Below are 25,348 nucleotides of genomic sequence, written 5' to 3'. Positions count from 1 at the left end.
AGCTTGTTGCTGAGATTTGATGACCTATATTGAGTAAAACATGCTTGAAACTATTTTTGTCCAAATGTCCAAAGCACACCCAGCAATGGTGCACAGGAAGGCGGGGAAGAAGAGGGGAAAAGGCGGCCAAAATGGTCAAAAAGTCCCAATTGTGTCCAAAATAGAAAATACGTACTCCTATAGTAGTACAGTTGGCACAGTACAGTAAACTGACAGTTAATATTTAAACATTTCACATGTGACATTTCTAACAATTTTGAACAGAAATAGTTCATGCATATTCAGATAAATTCTTCAAAACTGAAAGAGCACGCACTTGGCGCGATGATGTCATGTTATCCATGGAAAAATGCATTTTTAGACCATATGATTTGCCTGAGCGGCTAGGAGACCCCGAGAGTAACAAGCGCTTGCCTTGTTGCCTTTCCATTAAGAACAATAAATTAGTTTTTAGTATAAGTTTGCTGGTTTCAAGAAATGTAATGCCGAGCGCATATCATTATGTCAAGATAATGGCACTAGCATTTACTTCATTTAAGAATATTTTTCAACATATTGAGCAAAAAGGTCTCATTTTTTTCTCTACCAACAAAAGTGCACTTGTTATTAGTGAGAATATACTTATTTTAAGGTATTTTTGGGTTCATTGAGGTTAGCTAATTTTGCTTGTTTTGGAACGTCTTGACAAGCCGAATTTTCTTGTTCTATTGGCAGATAATTTTGCTTAGTTCAAGTAAAATACCCCTAATTTTTGTATTTTTTTTCCTTGTTTTTGAACACTGACTTTTTGCAGTGTAGTGTCCTAATGGAAGATGATTTGTCAAAAAGATGGTAAAAATATTGCACTTACATAGATAGCGGGAGAGAAGTATTGCCTTTTGCAAATAATCAGGAGCCAAATGGTAAGAGCTTGAGGAGGTTCTTGGCCGTAAATCAGTTGCTGGCCACACAGCATCGGTGTGGCCGGGGGCCAAGTGCTGGAGAGGTCACTATGGATATGTCACTCAGGACTCCCAACACCGCCCACATAAACTTTAAAATATACCCTTGGATAATATTGTTAGAATGCCACCTAATATAAAAAGATAACAGGATAAAAATGATCACTTTGCAGTAATACCAAATTCCTTTCCACCCACAGTACCTCATTTAGCAGTTAAAATAAACGTTGAATATTATTTTGTACTGAGGATAAACTGCCCCTTTTCCAGTACATGCGGATACTTTCTCACAGAAGCCCCTTATTTCACCAATACCTGTGCAAATGCATCCCCAGCCACACCAAAAGACGTTGCTTGAGCGTGGAACCCATAAGTCATTTTACATAACCGTCAACGCCTTGGAGTCTTAGTGCCTCATTAGAAGCCATATTTTCCCCGATTTCAGAAGCAAACGGGAATGCTCCCGTTTTCAAGCCGACCTCCATGAACCGGAGACGCTGAGGAGATGGTGTTGTACACACTGCAAAAAGTCAGTGTTCAAAAACAAACAAAAAAATACAAAAATGAGGGGTATTTTACTTTAACTAAGCAAAATTATCTGCCAATAGAACAAGAAAATTTGGCTTGTCAAGACTTTCCAAAACAAGTAAAATTAGCTAACCTCAATGAACCCAAAAATACCTTAAAATAAGTATATTCTCACTAATAACAACTAGGGCTGCAACAACTAATCGATTAAAATCGATTATTAAAATAGTTGCCGATTAATTTAGTCATCGATTTGTTGGATTTATGCTATGCACATGTGCAGAGGTTTTTTTAATTTAATTTAATTTTTTTTTTAATTTTTAATTTTTTTTAAAAATAAACCTTTATTTATGAACTGCAACATTTACAAACAGCTGAGAAACAATAATCAAAAAAAGTATGGTGCCAATATGCTGTTTTTTTTTTCAATAAAATACTGGATAGGATAGAAATGTAGTTTGTCTCTTTTGTCCGATTATTAATCGATTAATCGAAGTAATAATCAACAGATTAATCGATGATCAAATTAATCGTTAGTTGCAGCCCTAATAACAACTGTACTACTATACGAGTACGCATTTTCTATTGTTTCGTTGAAAATAAAACAGCAAAGTCCATTTGGCTGTCATCTGTTTTAATTATGAGACAAAATTGTGTCAAAGTCATGATTTTTTTTTTTCATGCTTGAAATAAGAAATGATTACTTTAAAAAAGTAGTTTTATACTTGTGAGTGTTGATGACACAGCTTTGCAACAGTTGATATTCTAGTTTCAAGCATGTTTTACTCAATATAGCTCATCAAATCTCAGCAACAAGCTGTAATATCTTACTGAGATCATTTAGGACCAAAACCCTTAAAACAAGTAAAACACTCGAACATAAAATCTTATGTACCGTATTTTTCGGAGTATAAGTCGCTATGGAGTATAAGTCGCACCGGCCGAAAATGAATAATAAAGAAGGAAAAAAACATATATAAGCCGCACTGGAGTATAAGTCGCATTTTTGGGGGAAATGTATTTGATAAAAGCCAACACCAAGAATAGACATTTGAAAGGCAATTTAAAATAAATAAAGAATAGTGAACAACAGGCTGAATAAGTGTACGTTATATGAGGCATAAATAACCAACTGAGAACGTGCCTGGTATGTTAACGTAACATATTATGGTAAGAGTCATTCAAATAACTATAACATATAGAACATGCTATACGTTTACCAAACAATCTGTCACTCCTAATCGCTAAATCCCATGAAATCTTATACGTCTAGTCTCTTACGTGAATGAGATCAATAATATTATGTGATATTTTACGCTAATGTGTTAATAATTTCACACATAAGTCGCTCCTGAGTATAAGTCGCACCCCCGGCCAAACTATGAAAAAAACTGCGACTTACAGTCCGAAATATGCGGTATGGCCGCGCAAGTCCCGGGATGCCCAAAATGTCCATAACACCCAGCCGAGTCCCACGGGGAGGGGGGATAAAAGTTGGAAAAGTCTGCAAAAGTCCCAAAAATTTTCAAAATACCTACCCGGGTTTGAGTCCCAGGAGTCCAAAACGCGGCCAGCAAAGTCCCACGGGAAGGCGGGGAGAAAAGTCGGTAAAATCCATGTGGGACTCAAACCTGGGTAGGTATTTAGAACATTTTTGGGACTTTTGCCGACTTTTCCAACTTTTATCCCCCCTCCCCGTGGGACTCAGCTGGGTGTGTTATGGACATTTGGACAAAAAATAGTTTCAAGCAGGTTTTACTCAATATATGTCAAAATCTCAGCAACAAGCTGTAATATCTTACTGAGATCATTTAGGACCAAAAGCCTTAAAACAAGTAAAACACTCTAACATAAAATCTGCTTAGTGAGAAGAATTATCTTATCAGACAGAAAATAAGCAAATATCACCCTTATTTGAGATATTTCATCTTACTTAGATTTCAATTTTTGCAGTGCACTCCGGCCCCGTCAGGTTCGAGTCCCACATGGACTCGAACCTAGGTAGGTATTTTGAAAATTTTGGGGACTTTTACCGACTTTTCCAACTTTTATCCCCCCTCCCCGTGGGACTCGGCTGAGTGTGTAATGGACATTTTGGGCATCCCGGGACTTGCATGGCCGGCGGCGGGACTTGTGGGACTCGAACCTGGGTAGGTATTTTGAACATTTTTGGGACTTTTGCCGACTTTTCCAACTTTTATCCCCCCCTCCCCGTGGGACTCAGCTGGGTGTGTTATGGACATTTGGACAAAAAAATAGTTTCAAGCATGTTTTACTCAATATATGTCAAAATCTCAGCAACAAGCTGTAATATCTTACTGAGATCATTTAGGACCAAAAGCCTTAAAACAAGTAAAACACTCTAACATATGATCTTATCAGACAGAAAATAAGCAAATATCACCCTTATTTGAGATATTTAATCTTACTTAGATTTCAATTTTTGCAGTGCACTCCGACACTGTCAGGTTCGAGTCCCACATGGACTGGAACCTAGGTAGGTATTTTGAAAATTTTGGGGACTTTTGACGACTTTTCCAACTTTTATCCCCCCTCCCCGTGGGACTCTGCTGAGTGTGTTATGGACATTTTGGGCATCCCGGAACTTGCGTGGCCGGCGGCGGGACTTGTGGGACTCGAACCTGGGTAGGTATTTTGAACATTTTTGGGGACTTTTGCCGACTTTTCTCACCTTTCTCCCCCACTTCCCGTGGGACTTTGCTGGGCGCGTTGGGACATTTTTTGCATCCCTGGACTTGTGCGGCCGGCGGCGGGACTTGTGGGACTGGAACCAGGAGGAGGTACTTTGGACACAATTGGGACTTTTGACCATATTGGCCGATCTTTTCCCCTCTTCTTCCCCGCCTTCCTGTGCACCGTTGCTGGGTGTGTTTTGGACATTTGAACAAAAATAGTTTCAAGCATGTTTTACTCAATATAGGTCATCAAATCTCAGCAACAAGCTGTAATATCTTACTGAGATCATTTAGGACCAAAACCCTTAAAACAAGTAAAACACTCTAACATCAAATCTGCTTAGTGAGAAGAATGATCTTATCAGACAGAAAATAAGCAAATATCACCCTTATTTGAGATATTTAATCTTACTTAGATTTCAATTTTTGCAGTGCACTCCGGCACCGTCAGGTTCGAGTCCCACCTGGACTCGAACCTAGGTAGGTATTTTGAAAATTTTGGGGACTTTTGCTGACTTTTCCAACTTTTATCCCCCCTCCCCGTGGGACTCGGCTGGGTGTGTTATGGACATTTTGGGCATCCCGGGACTTGCGTGGCCGGCGGCGGGACTTGTGGGACTCGAGCCTGGGTAGGTATTTTGAACATTTTTGGGGACTTTTGCTGACTTTTCTCACCTTTTTCCCCCACTTCCCGTGGGACTTTGTTGGGTGCGATTTGGACATTTTTTGCATCCCGGTTACTTGTGCGGCCGGCGGCGGGACTCGTGGGACTGGAACCCGGAGGAGGTACTTTGGACACAATTGGGACTTTTGACCATATTGGCCGATCTTTTCCCCTCTTCTTCCCCGCCTTCCTGTGCACCGTTGCTGGGTGTGCTTTGGACGTTCGGACAAAAATAGTTTCAAGCATGTTTTACTCAATATAGGTCATCAAATTTCAGCAACAAGCTGTAATATCTTACTGAGATCATTTAGGACCAAAAGCCTTAAAACAAGTAAAACACTCTAACATAAAATCTGCTTAGTGAGAAGAATTATCTTATCAGACAGAAAATAAGCAAATAACACCCTTATTTGAGATATTTAATCTTACTTAGATTTAAATTTTTGCAGTGCACTCCGGCACCGTCAGGTTCGAGTCCCACATGGACTTGAACCTAGGTAGGTATTTTGAAAATTTTGGGGACTTTTGCCGACTTTTCCAACTTTTATCCCCCCTCCCCGTGGGACTCTGCTGAGTGTTTTATGGACATTTTGGGCATCCCGGGACTTGCGTGGCCGGCGGCGGGACTTGTGGGACTTGAACCTGGGTAGGCATTTTGAACATTTTTGGGGACTTTTGCCGACTTTTCTCACCTTTCTCCCCCACTTCCCGTGGGACTTTGTTGGGTGCGATTTGGACATTTTTTGCATCCCGGGACTTGTGCGGCCGGCGGCGGGACTCGTGGGACTGGAACCAGGAGGAGGTACTTTGGACACAATTGGGACTTTTGATCATTTTGGCCGATTTTTTCCCCTCTTCTTACCCGCCTTCCTGTGCACCGTTGCTGGGTGTGTTTTGGACATTTGGACAAAAATAGTTTCAAGCATGTTTTACTCAATATCACCCTTATTTGAGATATTTAATCTTACTTAGATTTCAGTTTTTGCAGTGCACTCCGGCACCGTCATGTTGTGTTTGTTTCCATTGTGTTCACAAATGTATGCTTGAATTAGAAAGATTTGCAAAACCTTATTTTTGTTTTACCCTTAAAATGTGTTGAAAGAGAAAATCGGTATTGTGTATTTGATTGGATAAACTGACAATAATGAAAATTTAGTTTATTTTGTTCAAACAGCAAAATGTTGATTCAGTATTGTAATACAGGAGGATGACAGGAAAAAACACACTAAGCGCAACAATCATCCAACAGGGGCTTTTAAATTACCCCTAAGTGCAGCTCAGTGTGACATCCAGACAGCAAAGCCCGGTTCTTCCCACAAAAGTATTTTGTGTGGCGATTAGTTCGAGGGTGGGCAGAGGGGGGAACTGCTGGGTGGCGTACTCGGGCCCCAGGTCCTGACAGATGACCCTTGAGAGGTAATAAAAATATCAAAACCTCAGAGGCCCCTTAACCAAACAAAAAACACATCTGCAGTAAAGGGAACAGTAGACACAGTGGGAAGCTGCAATAAAGGTTGAGGAGGTCGTAAGCACCGCAGTATCCCACTCCTCACAAATTACCGCTTCAACATGGCCCAGCTTTATGGGGCTGGCTGACAGGGACTGATCCATGTAGCTGGTTTGGAAATCGAGAGGAAACTAAATGAGACACAACACAGCGCAGTTGTGATTTAGTGAAGCTTTGTTGGAGTGACCTTATCAAAGCCCGCTGAAGTAGATATCTGCAGGAATGGTGGTTAATGTAATACACATGGCTCTCAAGTGCCCTTATCTGCTGTATGGCCTAGCCTCCCTAGAAATGAAGCATATTCTGCAACAAACACACACACACTGTCTTGTGAATGTACTGTACATGTTTACTTTTGCCAAGAAGCTATTTAGTCGTTCACGTTGTTTATTAAGTTTGCAAAATAACTTGAAAAGGTATATGCAAATGTTCATGAAACATTTGAGAAATGTCCGAAAAATGATAAAAAAACAACTGATTAGATTTTAGTCACGATCCGGATCATTTCTACTTTTTTACCTTGTGTTACGTTTCTGTATGCTAGCTGCTCTGCAGAGATTGAAAGCAAGACTGTGAATGACTGACAATAGGATAGGATAGGATAGGTCTTTAATGTCATTGCACAAGCACAACAAAACTTTGTTTTCAGCACAAACCCGTTCAAGATTAGACAAACAAACAGTGTACAGGGTTACAGAACAGGAACGCTGATGTGTCCCCACAAGGCGCCCCGTAAAAGATGGGGAAAGAGGTAAAACACTGGGGAAGGATGAGTAAAAAAATACAATCTAGACAGTCTGGAGTGGGAATAAACCTCCATAGCTAAGCACATATACATATTACAACATACATCTCGAGATATCTAGCAACATAGGGGAGGGAGTGCGGGGTTATGGTGGTAGGCCGCAGCTCTCAGGCGCTGACCATCCTTTCATCACCCCTATGGGATTTGCGTCGAGGGCGTTAGATTGAGGGGAGTATGTATGTGTGTGACGTATATTTTTGTGGATGCATGTTTGTGTGTAAGCCTGCAGTGTGTCTCTGTTCCGCGGCCTTGATGTCGTGCAGTCGCTAGTCCAAAGTCAACAACAACAACAGGTGTGTGTCCATGAGCGACAAGAAGGGAGTTTGTTGTGTCTTCGCCGCACTGTCCTTCGGGAGAGTCTCGAAGCCAGGGAAACAATCAAAGTTAGAATGTTTTGTATACGAGTGAAAATAAAATTTGCTTTTCACTCTAAATTGTCTATGACTGGTCGTCAAACCTGCGGGGCAGACAGTCCGATGTGATCCAAATCACAAGAGTGTCCACAGTTCTTCCCGCATCCTCCAATCATTTGTGGCAGCTTTGGGGTACTTTGAAGACTGCCAGCAACTTCCAATTTGTCGACAAACCAGAGCAACACTTACTCCAATCAGCAGATGTCCTGTTGTCATAATTCCGAATAGGATTATTTCGTTCCACTAAAGATAGCTCAAAAGGTTATGGGCACATTTGGATTAAACTTTCAGGAAATGTCCGAAAACAGATAAGGAACAAATAGTTACATTTTGGTGGTGATCCGAATTACTGTCTGAATTCAGGACTTTTTTTTACGATTGGGCCGTAGCTTTCCTAGTTCAAACTGTTTTAGGCTATGTCTACACTAAGCCGGATAACCCCTTAAACGAATAATTATTTAGCCTAAGCCCCGTTTCAGCCACACTAAATCATCTTTTTAGGCCCCCCTCCTCGGACAATTTTTCACACGGGTAAGTGCGCCACTATTTCTTGAATCTCCGACTCTTAGCTTTGCATGGACTCATTGATCGTTTACAAACTGAGTTCGGAGAGGAAGTGACGCCAGAAAGAACGCGCCACAGCCAGCTTCATAACAACCCGTTCGGTAACTCGGCGGCAACCACTAGAAAGATGGAGGCGAATCATCCAGACATGCCCGTGTTTCCCCCTCCCTCTACATGTACAGACGCTTGTGGAAATCACACATGAATACCTTAAGAGAAAGCGATTGCAGCTATTTGGGATACAACACTTCTCAGACGGCAAGAGAACTTTCCAATGTCTGGGTCAGCTGTGATTCTACTTAGCGAAAAACTTTGTCCATTTGTCGAAGGAAAGACAACAACAATACGGGCTCCCATGGATGTGATTAAAAAAAGGTAGCGTGTGCTTTGTATTACCTGGCCGACGAGGGAAGACCACGGAAAACATCGAATGCATTTGGACTGGCAAAGCAGACTGTATCAGTTATTGTCCGCCATGTATGTCGCGGACTCAACGTCGAGGTCCAGAGTATATAAAGTCACCAAAAAGGAATGGACAATGAAGGTGAAGGCAAAAGAGTGAGGAGTGTCCTGACCAGATATCTAGATCCCTAGATTGATAAAATGTTATTTATCACATTGTTTACTTTCAAGTGTCCATTAAAGATTTGGTTAATTTAAGATGGATCAGGTGTGATTCACTACAATCATCATCATCGGCGGTCACTCGGGGGTATACCTTTATGGAGGATGCCTGTGCGTGACTTAGTTTAACGTGGGGAGACTGGTGCACAGACAGTCACCACACGATCCTTGACAAATCCGGGTCAGCATTCAGTGGCATGGAGTCCAAGACGACTGGGGACCCTTTTCTGCTGCAGCCTTCACCCGCCATCCCAGCCGTTGTGACGCTCCATAGGGTTTGCAATCATCCTCTGCCTGTTCCACCGCTGAGGTCTTGGGTTATTTCCCCATAACTGGGCCCACATGGATGTGGGGGTGCCTTCTTCCGCCATCGCAGCCGTTGTGGTGGTTCTTACATCTACCGTCTTCCGCCTGCTCCGCCGTTGAGGTCTTCACCGTATCCCTGGCTAGGGGGCAGTCAGGTACTAGGCCTTTGCCAAGGCCCATATGGGGTAACAGTAGTAAAGGGGTTAACCTCCTAGTGCCCCAAGACCCCTTAGAGGAGCCTCCACTGCCGGATGCCCTTTAACGTCATGCCCAGGACGTCACTACAATAGGGCCCCACAGCACACTGGATTCCAGTTCATTGAAATACCACAACACTGGATATTGTTCAGATAAGACCTAGTACGCATGCGCATTTTCCGCGCATGCGTACTAGGTCGCGTTGCGCCGGCGGACCGAGGGAGAGAGGGGGTCTTAAACGACCATTGTACCCTGGATAACCTTATCCTTAGACTGAGACTCTGCAGGTGTGGATGTTAACATTTACAAGCTGTTAAGTTAGATGTAGATATATTTAGGCGGTCTCTCAAATGTTCTGACAAAGAGTAACAGGTTCTCAGAGGAGGGTGCCCGAGACTGAGGTTGCTGACTGGACAAAGAGAAAGCCAGATTTAACAGCAGTAGATTAGCAGCTTAAATCAAGCATGGTTGACAGCAAGTCTTCTCCATAGAACCCCACGGTCTCATCTTCATTTAACTGTAAACACATTATACGTCTCCAGCGTCCTCTGCGAAGATGAAGTTCTCGTCCTCCATTCCGCTGGCAATGGATTGAGGAGAAGCCTGTCATAAAAATCACAGCTCTTCTTATTGAGCAGCCTTCCGTCGGCCCTTTTTTTTCTGAATGGAACGGCTCACCTGTTTGACACATCCATCGCTTGTCAGCTGGAGCCAAGCTCTGACAGGCAAGGTGACAAAAGGCTGTAATCTCCTCCCGCGCGGGTGTGATCCAGGGCCAGGGTGTGTCAGAAATGCCTGTGAAAAAGCCTTCCAGCCGATAGGCTCGAGTGAGTGAGCGTTGATGGGATGTTTCAGTGGATGAGCATGAACGCCAAGACCGGAGTGAAGACGAAGGAGAAAAAGTGGAGTGAGGTTCGAGTGATCGCCGCCAACTGGACGCGCTTTAGATTGTCTCTTTATGTACACGAGATGCTGCAAAGAGATCATAAAGTGTGTGTTTATGTTGGACCTGTTATTGCCTAAGGAATGGATCTGGAGCATGTCTTGCTAAGCGGAACTGGTAGCTCTAAGGCAAGTGAGGAAGCCAACATTTATGCTAGACGGAGGGAGATTTCAAAACAACGATTCGATCCAAAGTTTCCACCCGTGAGGAAATTGGAAGACCGTAAAAGCAAAAGGAAAGTGAATTACAACACTGCAAAAAGTCAGTGTTCAAAAACAAGAAGAAAAAAAAATGCAAAAATTAGGGGTATTTTATTTGAATTAAGCAAAATTATCTCCCAATAGAACAAGAACATTTGGCTTGTCAAGACTTTCCAAAACAAGTCAAATTAGCTAACCGCAATGGACCCCAAAATACTTAAAATAAGTATATTCTCACTAATAACAAGTGCACTTTTCTTGGTAGAAAAAAAAAAGAGACCTTTTTGCTCAATATGTTGAAAAATATTCTTAAATGAAGTAAATGCTAGTGCCATTATCTTGACATAATGATATGCGCTCGGCATTACATTTCTTGAAACCAGCAAACTTATATTAAAAACTACTTTATTGTTCTTAATGGAAAGGCAAAGAGGCACACTGCAAACACTGAAATCTAAGTAAGATGAAATATCTCAAATAAGGGTGATATTTGCTTATTTTCTGTCTGATAAGATAATTCTTCTCACTAAGCAGATTTTATGTTAGTGTTTTACTTGTTTTAAGGGTTTTGGTCCTAAATGATCTCAGTAAGATATTACAGCTTGTTGCTGAGATTTGATGACCTATATTGAGTAAAACATGCTTGAAACTAGAATATCAACTGTTGCAAAGCTGTGTCATCAACACTCACAAGTAGAGATGTCCGATAATGGCTTTTTTTTTTTTAACCGATATTGTCCAACTCTTAATTACCGATACCGATATATACAGTCGTGGAATGAACACATTATTATGCCTAATTTTGTTGTGATGCCCCGCTGGATGCATTAAACCAGTGGTTCTCAACCTTTTTTCAGTGATGTACCCCCTGTGAACATTTTTTTAATTCAAGTACCCCCTAATAAGAGCAAAGCATTTTTGGTTGAAAAAAAGAGATAAAGAAGTAAAATACAGCACTATGTCATCAGTTTCTGATTTATTAAATTGTATAATAGTGCAAAATATTGCTCATTTGTTGTGGTCTTTCTTGAACTATTTGGAAAAAAAGATATAAAAATAACTAAAAACTTGTTGAAAAATAAAGAAGTGATTCAATTATAAATAAAGATTTCTACAAATAGAAGTAATCATCAACTTAAAGTTCCCTCTTTGGGGATTGTAATAAAGATCCATCTGGATTCATGAACTTAATTCTAAACATTTCTTCACAAAAAAAGAAATCTTTAACATCAATATTTATGGAACATGTCCACAAAAAATCTAGCTGTCAACACTGAATATTGCATTGTTGCAGTTCTTTTCACAGTTCTTTTTGACAGACATTTTAAAAAAAATCTCACGTACCCCTTGGCATACCTTCAAGTACCCCCAGGGGTACGCGTACCCCCATTTGAGAACCACTGCATTAAACAATGTAACAAGGTTTTCCTAAATAAATCAACTCAAGTTATGGAAAAAAATGCCAAAATGGCACTGCCATATTTAATATTGAAGTCACAAAGTGCTTTTTTTTTTTTTAACATGCCTCAAAACAATAACAGTGCAATACTTTTTCATAACATGGTCACTACTGCCTAGTTTCTCTTGTTATATTCTTATTTGACTGTTATATTTTTATTCTCATTGTTGCTTCTTATTTTTATTCTTATTGTAATATTTTTCTATTCTGTTTCCATTTATACCCCCATTATTTACTTGTTAAATTCGATCTCAATTCTGTACACTGCTGCTGGAATTTAAATTTTCCTGAGGGAACTCTCCTGAAGGAATCAATAAAGTACTATCTATCTATCTAGCCAAACAGCAGCTTGGAATTTGGAACATGCTCTCCCTGAGAGAGACTATGAGGAGGTTGAGGTTGGGCGGGGTTGGGGTGGGTGGGGGTAAGGGGTAGCAGGGGGTTTATATCGTAGCGTCTCGGAAGAGTTAGTACTGCAAGGGATTCTGGGTATTTGTTCTGTTGTGTTTATGTTGTGTTACGGTGCGGATGTTCTCCCGAAATGTGTTTGTCATTCTTGTTTGGTGTGGGTTCACAGTGTGGCGCATATTTGTAACAGTGTTAAAGTTGTTTATACGGCTACCCTCAGTGTGACCTGTATGGCTGTTGACCAAGTATTCATTCGTGATGAGAACAGAAAGTCTTGACAAGCCACATTTTCTTGTTCTATTGGCAGATAATTTTGCTTAGTTCAAATAAAATACCCCTAATTGTTGTATGTTTTATTCTTGTTTTTGAACACTGACTTTTTGCAGTGTTTACGTTCTTTGTTGCTGCCAAACTACTCCAGAGGCCAAAAATGAACTTGTGCAAAATGTGCCACCCAGGTATAAATCTGCACAAAAACCTGGTTATTTTCCTGCTCTATGCCGTGGTTGTGTGTAAGTGTGTTATGCTATACAAACATACAACACGCAAAAAAAACACACACACCCGTCAGCAGAGGTAGTAGAAGTACGAATGACCATCACAATTTTCTTGCTTAGTATTGAGTTTCTCTGAGCTGATTTTTACACACACGTACCAAGTTGAAATCCCACAGTTTTTTCTATATGATGACTAAGCTTGTAATTCTGAATACTTGTAACTCAAATCTGTGCTTGCCTCCCCCCCCAAAAAAACAACAACCATGTGACCTGCCTTTTCAAAAGAAACACACATTTTTGGATAAGAAATATTGTTTGAAAAACAATACAATGTGCTACAAACCATTATTATGAGGTAATATAATACAATAATAGCGTAAAGCAGTGGTCCCCGACCTTTTTTTGCACCACGGACCGGCTCAATGTAGGCATTATTTCTCAGGGACCGGCTTTCCACTTGTGGCAGATAAGAAAATGATTTGTCTAATTTTGTTCACCAAACCTTTTATGCTGTGCGTGAATGCACAAAGGTGAGTTTTGTTGATGTTATTGACTTGTTGGAGAGCTAATCAGGCATATTTTTGCATGACTGCAAGCTAATCGATGCTAACATGCTATTTAGGCTAGCTGTATGTTTGTAAAGCAAACACAATTGTGGCTAGCTGAGCAACAATCGTGTTCCCATGTTTAGTTTTTATTAATTTTTGCTAATTGGTTCTTATCTAGTTTGCACTTTGCCTGTGTTATTATTATTGTTATTATTATTGGCTTTTATCTAGTTTGCACTTTGTCTGTATTATTACTATTATCATTATTATCGACTCCTCTTTGCCTCATTCTTTTTATTTTCCTATTTTAATGATGTTAGATCTGTGTTGTTGTTGTTGTTGGGGACAAGTGTTGTCAATTAGCTTTGGCTACAAACACTATGATGCATACTTCGGATAACTGTTTCAGATATCTATGTTTCTGTGTCTGTCCCTATTTAAATAAACCTTTATAATAATAAATACAGCAAAAATAAGTACATGAAAAATACAACTCACTATAACGCTGAATTAGTGGGAGCCCGGGGCTTGTTTCTTTGCAGTGAGATGCAGATGGAAATCAGCCTTTGGCTACAATCTGTCACATTTATATTTAATATGTCCATTAATGTGCATTGTATCATGTCACAAAGTTATAACAAATGGACATCGGACATCTCTAGTCTAAACTAAACCCATGTTACGCTAATCAGCCTGTTTGTTTGTTTTTCCAAATGACAACAAAGAACCGAATCATTCAGCATAATCAAAAATGTAATCAGAATCGTAAAAATTTTATCAATTTCCATTCATAGCGAAGCAGCGTAAGTCCTTGAGTAAAATGGCAGCGTTTTTTTTTTATCATTTAAAAATAGTCTTACATCTCAGTGTGAATGGATATTGTATTTTTGTTTTAATCACGCAGCATTAATAGCCATGAAACATAAACAATACGCCAACAGAGAAGCGTACACTGCAAAAAGTCAGTGTTCAAAAACAAGGACAAAAAAAAAAAAAGAGGGGTATTTTACTTAAACTAAGCAAAATTATTTGCCAATAGAACAAGAAAATTTGGCTTGTCAAGACTTTCCAAAACAAGTCAAATTAAAGCTGCAAGCTGCGATAGACGGGACCGAATTTTAGGGCTCATAAAATCCAAACCGAAGCAGTAATTAAAACTATTTTATCAACTTTTAGTCAGAAGGGTTCAATCTCTCTCCTGTGCTAATTTGAAGCCGACACGACAAACATGCTCAGAGGAGATAATGTTTGGAAAAAGGTGACTGTTTTTACTCAACTTTTGTTTTGAAGGGGGAATTGCAAACTTCCTGTTGATTTTTGCTGGGGGTTGTCAGTGTATGAAATCTAGGTCTAAGTGAGACCTACATAGAGGTTTTTGTTTCATGTCTCTACGACATTCCTACTGGGAGTTACAGGCAGTTGTGTCTGTGTTTTCTTCCTAGGGGGCGCTAGAGCGCAATTTTGAGTTTTGGGGTTTGGTTTTTTGATTACCGTAGATCGCAATTTTCGCTAGTCCTGATGTTTGTGTCCAATTTGGTGAGTTTTGAAGCATGTTAAGGGGGTCAAATTACAGCTCAAAGAGGCGGCGGTATAATAATAAAACGCTAGAAATTCAATAGGGTCTTGTGTGCCAAAGGGACTCTGTCCCTAATTAGCTACCTTCAATAAACCCCAAAATACCTTAAAATAAGTATATTCTCACTAATAACAAGTGCACTTTTCTTTGTAGAAAAAAAAAGAGACCTTTTTGCTCAATATGTTGAAAAAGTATTCTTAAATGAAGTAAATGCTAGTGCCATTATCTTGACATAATGATATGCGCTCGGCATCATGACCTTTTTTTTTCATGCTTGAAATAAGAAATGATTACTTTTAAAAATAGTAGTTTTATACTTGTGAGTGTTGATGACACAGCTTTGCAACAGTTGATATTCTAGTTTCAAGCATGTTTTACTCAATATAGCTCATCAAATCTCAGCAACAAGCTGTAATATCTTACTGAGATCATTTAGGACCAAAACACTTAAAACAAGTAAAACACTCCAACATAAAATCTGCTTAGTGAGAAGAATTATCTTATCAGACAGAAAATAAGCAAATATCACCCTTATTTGAGATATTTCATCTTACTTAGATTTCACTTTTTGCAGTGTACAACTCTCCAGTAAAAAGTAAAACCAGTTGGGCGGTGGGCCCCTAATTCGGTAACCATTGCTGCATCATTAGTATTTACTGCTTACAATTGACCCTTTAATACAACAAATGCCCTTTCCTGACACAAATGTGGGGATTGAAAACAAACATAAACAAGACACTTTAACCCATCATTATCAGGCCTGTAATTCAAACCAGATGGAAAGAGGTCGTGGCATACCAACTTCTTGAGGTAATAACAAAGCTCCAAACAAGTCTGTCACCCCCAAGGTTCCTTTGCATCAATGTGCCTTGGCTTGTTTGGTCTGAGCAGTCCCACACTGACACTGCCGGTACCAGTGATGATAGTTTGATTAATATCAGCCCCCCCGAAAAAAGTGAAATCACAATTAAAGGCCTACTGAAAGCCACTACTAGCGACCACGCAGTCTGATAGTTTATATATCAATGATGAAATCTTAACATTGCAACACATGCCAATACGGCCGGGTTAACTTATAAAGTGACATTTTAAATTTCCCGCTAAACTTCCGGTTGAAAACGTCTATGTATGATGACGTATGCGCGTGACATTAATCGTTGAAACGGAAGTATCCAATACAAAAAGCTCTGTTTTCATCGCAAAATTCCACAGTATTCTGGACATCTGTGTTGGTGAATCTTTTGCAATTTGTTTAATGAACAATGGAGACTGCAAAGAAGAAAGTTGTAGGTGGGATCGGTGTATTAGCGGCTGGCTGCAGCAACACAACCAGGAGGACTTTGACTTGGATAGCAGACGCGCTATCCGACGCTAGCCGCCGACCGCATCAATGATCGGGTGAAGTCCTTCGTCGCGCCGTCGATCGCTGGAACGCAGGTGAGCACGGGTGTTGATGAGCAGATGAGGGCTGGCTGGCGTAGGTGGATAGCTAATGTTTTTAGCATAGCTCTGTGAGGTCCCGTTGCTAAGTTAGCTTCAATGGCGTCGTTAGCAACAGCATTGTTAAGCATTAACCGTGTAGTTACATGTCCATGGTTTAATAGTATTGTTGATCTTCTGTCTATCCTTCCAGTCAGGGGTTTATCTATTTTGTTTCTATCTGCAGATAAGCCCGATGCTATCACGTTAGCTCCGTAGCTAAAGTGCTTCGCCGATGTATTGTTGTGGAGATAAAAGTCACTGTGAATGTCCATTTCGCGTTCTCGACTCTCATTTTCAAGAGGATATAGTATCCGAGGTGGTTTAAAATACAAATCCGTGATCCACAATAGAAAAAGGAGAGAGTGTGGAATCCAATGAGCCAGCTTGTACCTAAGTTACGGTCAGAGCGAAAAAAGATGCGTCCTGCACTGCACTCTAGTCCTTCACTGTAACGTTCCTCATCTACGAATCTTTCATCCTGGCTCAAATTAATGGGGTAATCGTCGCTTTCTCGGTCCGAATCGCTCTCGCTGCTGGTGTAAACAACGGGGAAATGTGAGGAGTCCTTCCTCCGGTGACGTCACACTACTTCCGGTACAGGCAAGGCTTTTTTTTTATCAGCGACCAAAAGTTGCGAACTTTATCGTCGATGTTCTCTACTAAATCCTTTCAGCAAAAATATGGCAATATCGCGAAATGATCAAGTATGACACATAGAATGGATCTGCTATCCCCGTTTAAATAAACAAAAATTAGGGATGTCCGATAAATGCGTTAAAATGTAATATCGGAAATTATCGGTATCGGTTTTTTTATTATCAGTATCGGTTTTTTGTTGTTGTTTTTTTGGGGTTTTTTTTATTAAATCAACATAAAAAAACACAAGATACACTTACAATTAGTGCACCAACCCAAAAAAACCTCCCTCCCCCATTTACACTCATTCACACTCATTCACAAAAAAGGGTTGTTTCTTTCTGTTATTAATATTCTGGTTCCTACATTATATATCAATATATATCAATACAGTCTGCAAGGGATACAGTCCGTAAGCACACATGATTGTGCGTGCTGCTGCTCCACTAATAGTACTAACCTTTAACAGTTAATTTTAAAAATTTTCATTTATTACTAGTTTCTATGTAACTGTTTTTATATTGTTTTACTTTCTTTTTTATTCAAGAAAATGTTTTTCATTTATTTATCTTATTTTATTTGATTCATTTTTTTAAAAAGTACCTTATCTTCACCATACCTGGTTGTCCAAATTAGGCATAATAATGTGTTAATTCCACGACTGCATATATCGGTTGATATCGGTATCGGTTGATATCGGTATCGGTAATTAAAGAGTTGGACAATATCGGCATATCGGATATCGCCAAAAAGCCATTATCGGACATCCTTAAAAAAAATCATTTCAGTAGGCCTTTAAGTTTTGGGTTTGGATCAATGACATTCCTATCTGCTCGCCTTAGTTCACTTGAATTCTTCCATATCCACTTGTACCTGCCTTATATCTTCCATATCCACTTGTACCTGCCTTATATCTTCCATATCCACTTGTACCTGCCTTATATCTTCCACATGCAGCCTGCTCAGAGTTCCAGCTTGGAACAGAAGCAGATAAATTCGGCAACGTATCTTTCTGTACAAGGCCATCAGTCTTCTTGGACACAACCCATGAAGTCAATTTTACGCTGTCCAGTTTGATTTTAGCCCCCTGATCCAGATGTGTTTGCCCCATGGAGGGATCCAGCTGAGATCCCCTGCTAGCATGAAGAGCACGTTTTGCTCCCAAGGAATGCCCACCTCTCCGGGCCCTTAGGATTGTGATCGGGGCATCATTTATTATAAGGTGTCAGAACGCTTGTCCCTTAGTCTTCTGGACGGTTCACAGAGGAAAATAACTGTGGCTAATCTTTAGCAGGCCGACGTTACAAAATGCGTATTAATCAGGTCTCCTCTCTTGCTGACCAGACCTTTCAGTGCAAATGTAATTCATCAACAACACCTCTGCAAACAAGCATTTCACCAAGATGGTTTCTCTCTCGCTCGCAGACCCGGGACGGCGGTAACTCAAGCCCCGTCGTGCTTCCAGGGTAGGCCCCCTTAACTCCAAACCAAATATTGGGACGCAGAGAGATTTGCGCTTGGCCTTCATGCCGTAATGTTTCATGTTTGATGATTGAGACTCAAGAGTTTACTGGCCTGGTTCAGCAGAAATCCAACCTCACTTCTGGACTTCTGTCATCAGACCACCTAATAATCTCTCGCTACCATTGTTTGTGTTGCCAAGCCTTGGTAAATGGCAGTGATTAATTGGCTTCATGACATAATCACCATATCTGATTATATCTGTGTCCTAGTCACATGTCTTGTAAAGTTTTATTATATTGGTATTTATTGATTATTAATATGTGTTAATTACTTTTTTGCATGATTAAAGTTGGAGGTAACTGTCTCCCACGTAAATAAGACCGCCCACAAAACGGCGCATTCCGGAAGCGACTGTCAGAAAGCGGCTTGAAGATGATGTGTAAAACATCATCTATGCAACATTTTGAGCAAAGAACCACCGTCACATGTTATGTAGACCACTAGGAAGTCTTTTACATTTAGAAAAAAATTATAATAATATGACTCCTTTGATGCGCCTTATAATCCGGTGCGCCTTATATATGAAAAAAGATCAACAATAGACCATTCATCGGCAGTGCGCCTTATAGTCCGGTGCGCCTTATATATGAAAAAAGATCAACAATAGACCATTCATCGGCAGTGCGCTTCATAATCCGGTGCGCTTTATATATAAAAATAGATTTAAAAAAATAGACCATTCATCGGCGGTGCGCCTTATAAACCGGTGCGCCTTATATATGAAAAAAATCAAAATTAGACCATTCATCGGCAGTGCGCTTTATGATCCGGTGTGCCTTATATATGAAAAAAGATCAAAAATAGACCAGTCATCGGCAGTGCGCCTTATAATCCGGTGTGCTTTATATATGAAAAAAGATCAAACATAGACCAGTCGTTGGCAGTGCGCCTTATAATCCGGTGCACCTTATACATGAAAAATGTCAAAATTTGACCATTCATCAGCAGTGCGCTTTATGATCCGGTGCGCCTTATATATGAAAAAAGATCAAAAATAGACCAGTCGTCGGCAGTACGCTTTATAATCCGGTGCGCCTTATATATGAAAAAAGATCAAAGATAGACCAGTCATCGGCAGTGCGCCTTATAATCCGGTGTGCCTTATATATGAAAAATGATCAAAAATAGACCAGTCGTCGGCAGTGCGCCTTATAATCCGCCTTTATATATGAAAAATATCATAATTTGACCATTCATCGGCAGTGCGCTTTATGACTTGGTGTGCCTTATATATGAAAAAAGATCAAACATAGACCAGTCGTCGGCAGTGCGCCTTGTAATCCGGTGCGCTTTATATATGAAAAATATCCAAATTTGACCATTCATCTGCAGTGCGCTTTATGATCCGGTGCGCCTTATATATGAAAAAAGATCAAACATAGACCAGTCGTCGGCAGTGCGCCTTATAATCTGGTGCGCCTTATATATGAAAAATATCAAAATTTGACCATTCATCGGCAGTGCGCTTTATGATCCGGTGCGCCTTATATATGAAAAAATATTTTCTTTTGCAAATAGACCATTCATCGGCAGTGCGCCTTATAAACCGGTGCGCCTTATATATGAAAAAAGATCAGAATTAGACCATTCATCGGCAGTGCGCTTTATGATCCGGTGCGCTTTATATATGAAAAATATAAAAATTTGACCATTCATCAGCAGTGCGCTTTATGATCCGGTGCGCCTTATATATGAAAAAAAACAATTTTTTTAAATAGACCATTCATCGGCAGTGGGCCTTATAAACCGGTGCGCCTTATATATGAAAAAAGATCAAAATTAGACCATTCATCGGCAGTGCGCTTTATGATCCGGTGCGCCTTATATATGAAAAAAATATATATTTTTTAAACTAGACCATTCATCGGCAGTGCGCCTTATAAACCGGTGCGCCTTATATATGAAAAAAGATCAAAATTAGACCATTCATCGGCAGTGCGTCTTATAATCCGGTGCGCCTTATATATGGAAAAAAAAATTTTTTAAACTAGGCCATTCATCGGCAGTGCGCCTTATAAACCGGCGCGCCTTATATATGAAAAAAGATCAAAATTAGACCATTCATCGGCAGTGCGCCTTATAATCCGGTGCGCCTTATATATGAAAAAAATATATATATATTTTTTTTTTAAACTAGACCATTCATCGGCGGTGCGCCTTATAAACCGGTGCGCCTTATATATGAAAAAAGATCAAAATTAGACCATTCATCGGCAGTGCGCTTTATAATCCGGTGCGCTTTATATATGAAAAAAGTTTTTTTTTAAATAGACCATTCATCGGCAGTGCGTTTTATAATCCGGTGCGTTTTATATATGAAAAAAAGATTAAAAATATGACCATCGGCAGTGCGCTTTATAATCCGGTGCGCCTTATATATGAAAAAAAAAAATTTTTTGAAATGGACCATTCATCGGCAGTGCGCCTTATAGGCCAGTGCGCCTTATATATAAAAAAATAGCAAAGTTAGACCATTCATCGGCAGTGCGCCTTATAATCCGGTGCGCCTTATATATGGAAAACAATATTTTTTTTTAAACTATGCCATTCATCGGCAGTGCGCCTTATAAACCGGTGCGCCTTATATATGAAAAAAGATCAAAATTAGACCATTCATCGGCAGTGCGCCTTATAATCCGGTGCGCCTTATATATGAAAAAAATAAAAAAAAAATTTAAACTAGACCATTCATCGGCAGTGCGCCTTATAAACCGGTGTGCCTTATATATGAAAAAAGATCAAAATTAGACCATTCATCGGCAGTGCGCTTTATAATCCGGTGCGCTTTATATATGAAAAAATATTTTTTTTAAATAGACCATTCATCGGCAGTGCAATTTATAAACCGGTGGGTTTTATATATGAAAAAAGATCAAAATTAGACCATTCATCGGCAGTGCGTTTTATAATCCGGTGCGTTTTATATATGAAAAAAGATTTAAAAAATATGACCATTCATCGGCAGTGCGCTTTATAATCCGGTGCGCCTTATACATGAAAAAAATTTTTTTTGAAATACACCATTCATCGGCAGTGCGCCTTATAGGCCGGTGCGCCTTATATATGAAAAAAGAGCAAAATTAGACCATTCCTTCGGCAGTGCGTTTTATAATCCGGTGCGCTTTATATATGAAAAAAGATCAAAAATACACCAGTCGTCGGCAGTGCGCCTTATAATCCGGTGCGCTTTATATATGAATAAAGATCCAAAAATAGACCGGTCGTCGGCAGTGCGCCTTATAATCCGGTGCTCCTTATGTATGAAAAAAGATCCAAAAACAGACCAGTCGTCGGCAGTGCGCCTTATAATCCGGTGCGCCTTATAAATGAAAAAAGATCACAATTTGACCATTCATCGACAGTGTGCTTTATAATCCGGTGCGCCTTATATATGAAAAAAGACTTAAGAAAATAGACCATTCATCGGCAGTGTGCCTTAAACCGCTGCACCCTATAGTCCGGAAAACATGGTACAAATCAGAAAAGACTAAAACCCCTTTAAATTTACAATAAGATAAAAAGTATTTTATAGTATTTTATTTACATTACTACATTTTATTACCTGAGGATGCAAATGGCACAGATTTGGTAGTTTGGCCTCTAATGAAAAGAACAAATGTTTTCGTACTATGGCTGAAATAAAATCTGAAAGGAACCCACCCCAAATATGTTTGGAGTTAGGAATCATCTCCGTGATGTTGTTGTTGATTTTGTTTCTATAGATCCAAGACCGTGTGACTCTTACGAACCCCGGCGTTTCCCAGCTGTGTGTCAGAGGAGACGGTAAACTGTTGGCATCGGCGGGCTGGGACCATCGGGTGCGGCTATTTGGCTGGAAAAAGCTGCGACCTCTGGCAGTGCTGCAGTACCACAGCGACATGGTGCTCAGCGTCGCCTTCTCCCACCACAAGGATCCCAGGCGAAGGCTTCTCGCTGCCGGGTCTAAAGACCAAAGGATCAGCCTGTGGTCAATATACAATGAAGGACCGTCTTTATCCTAGAACACGTTTTTCTACTCTTAACAATCTTCTGGAAAATGTCGTGCTATCCCAGGTGTGCTGGTGTGACAAAGTTCCTTGAATCCCTGAAGATGAACTTTTAGAACACGGGTGTCAAACTCAAGGCCTGCGGGCTAAATCTGGACCGCTACATCATTTTTGTGTGGCCCACGAATGCCTGGAAAAAAGGTATGTCAATAAAATACTTAATTTTTACATGTATTTTTTTATTTTTTTTTATTTTTTGTGGCCGTCCCAGCAACTTGAGGGTCCCAAGTTCGATTCCCGCTTCCGCCATCCTAGTCACTGCCGTTGTGTCCTTGGGCAAGACACTTTACCCACCTGCTCCCAGTGCCACCCGCACTGGTTTAAATGTAACTTAGATATTGGGTTTCACTATGTAAAAGCGCTTTGAGTCACTAGAGAAAAGCGCTATATAAAATATAATTCACTTCATCTGGAAAACATAATCCATGCAACATTTTGACCAAAGAACCACCATTACATGTTATGTAGACCAGTGGTCCCCAACCTTTTTGTAGCCGGGGACCGGTCAACGCTTGAAAATTTGTCCCTTTTTTTTTTTTTTTTTTTTTCATAAAGAAATACAATCATGTGTGCTTACGGACTGTATCCCTGCAGACTGTATTGATCTATATTGATATATAATGTTTATATTGTGTTTTTTATGTTGATTTAATTATTATTATTTTTTATTTTTTTTAATTTTTTTATTTTTATTTTTTTTTTAATTAAATTTCTTGCGCGGCCCGGTACCAATCGGTCCACGGACCGGTACCGGGCCGCGGCCCGGTGGTTGGGGACCACTGATGTAGACCACAAGCAAGTCTTTTTTGCATTTAGAAAATAATTATAATATGACTCCTTTAATGCGTCTTATAATCTGGTGCGCCTTATATATGAAAAAAGATCAAAAATAGACCATTCATTGGCAATATGCCTTATAATCCGGTGCGCTTTATATATGAAAAAAGCGCTTTGAGAGAGAAAAGTGCTATGTAAATATAATTCAATTCAATTTTTACTCAATTTGTCCTTTCAATTTTGACAGTAAACAGTTTTTTTTTTTTTTTACTTTGATTTATCTGATCCTGCAACAAATATATTACTTTATACTGTATTACAATTTATTTTTGTAAAGATACAAATAAATACTTTGTCATGATCCGTTTTGTTATTTTCTGCTAGTTTTTGGACTCCCTTAGTTCCTGTTTGTGCACCTCTGGGTTTGTTGTAGTTTCCATGGGGATTCATTGGGTTCACCTGCCTCTGGTTAGTGGTCGGCACGCTCACCTGTTGTCGACCACTAATCACTAATGGGAGACCGGGCTTTCTGCTCCGCCGCTCCCAGTCTGTGGAACGCTCTCCCTGACCACCTGAGGGCACCACAGACTGTGGATGCTTTTAAAAAAGGCTTAAAAGCCCTTCTTTTTTTTTTAAAAAAAGCCTTTTTTTATATATGTGCATACTAGCTATAGCTATTTGGCTGTTCTAGTTGTTATTTGTATTTATTTCTTTATTATCTTTTTTTATTTATTTTATTTTTTTAATGCATTTTTTACAAATAAAATCTATTATTATTATTATTATTATCATCATCAGAGAGCTATTTATTCACCTCTCTCGCCACACTCGTCCTGGCTTCATTGTTTGCTGTACGCAACAGGTTACGTTGATATTTCTCGGCTTCTAATTTATGCTTCCTGTGCTAGTTTGTACCTTAGCTTCACGTGCGATCGGCACGTTTTCCCTTCTACTTGTTTTCTGTTTTTGGTACGCGTTTTGAAGATTAAATCATGTTCCTACCTGCACGCCTTGTCCGGAGTGGTCCGTCTGCATCCCGGGGGAACAAACCCCGCATTAAGCTGACATACTTAAATATCTGCGTGTCACCTATAATTTAGATTCCAAAGCAAATTATCCATCAATTTGTACATTAAAAAAATGGGTAGCACTTTAGTATGGGGGACATATTCACCATGAATTAGTTGCTTATTAACATGCAAATTAGTAACATATTGGCTCTTAATTAGTCATTATTAAGTACTTACTAATGCCTTATTTAGTATGGGGAACATATTCACCATTACTAGGGATGATGTTTGATAAGAAATTATCGAGTTTGAGCCCATTATCGAATCCTCTTATCGAACCGATTCCTTATTGATTCTCTTTTTGAATCCAGATAGGTTGTTGTATATGGAAAAAAACACAACATTTGATTTACCAAAAGCTCACTTTTATTTTATAAGAAAAAAATAAAATAAATAAATAAATATTGACTGTTGTTACCCAAAGTATATTAAGTGGGATTTTTCAGAAAAACAAATATATACAGTAACACAAAAACAACCTGTCTCTGTGATCACTATAGGTGAATAGCCATGCCTTGAGGCCTTTTTTCCGGTCCATTATTTTTGCTGCTTGTGTGACATCACAGGAAATGACGTAGCTCAGTCTATTGACTGAGCTACGTCATTTCCTGTGATGTCCCACAGGGCATTTCTTGTGGGACGGGATTCGTTCCCAGGGATTCGAATAAAGAACCAACTCTTTTTCTTTACTCTAGTGGCCTCAGTAACGGGAACCGGTTCTCAAAAAGGGATTCGAGTCCATGGAATCGGTTCTTTTCTTATCGAACAACCGGGAGAACCGGTTTCGAACATCATCCCTAACCATTACTAACCCTAACCCTAACTAAATAAGTCTAAATTAAGTCTTTGTTACTTAGAATATGTTCCCCATGCTAAAGTGTTACCAGAAAATCTAATAATAAAAGGCAATTGTGTAATAATATCATTATTATTGCT

General features: G+C 39.7%; 1 protein-coding gene across 2 annotated transcripts in view; it reads left to right on the top strand.

Moving 5' to 3' along the window:
* The window catches only part of gnb1l (guanine nucleotide binding protein (G protein), beta polypeptide 1-like), a 105,468-nt gene extending 82,485 nt beyond the window's left edge, over window positions 1–22,983 (top strand). For both annotated transcript variants that reach the window (XM_062049697.1, XM_062049696.1), the window contains one exon: window positions 22,242–22,983. In XM_062049697.1, the coding sequence (XP_061905681.1) occupies window positions 22,242–22,520 (279 nt within the window). In that variant the 3' untranslated portion in view covers window positions 22,521–22,983. The remainder of the gene's footprint in view (window positions 1–22,241) is intronic.
* Window positions 22,984–25,348: the final 2,365 nt, after the last annotated feature.

This window comes from Entelurus aequoreus, linkage group LG06 (genome assembly GCF_033978785.1).
Source record: "Entelurus aequoreus isolate RoL-2023_Sb linkage group LG06, RoL_Eaeq_v1.1, whole genome shotgun sequence".
Taxonomy (NCBI): domain Eukaryota; kingdom Metazoa; phylum Chordata; class Actinopteri; order Syngnathiformes; family Syngnathidae; genus Entelurus; species Entelurus aequoreus.
The sequence above is the reverse complement of the archived record's forward strand: the minus strand, read 5'-3'. Positions and strand labels throughout refer to the sequence as shown.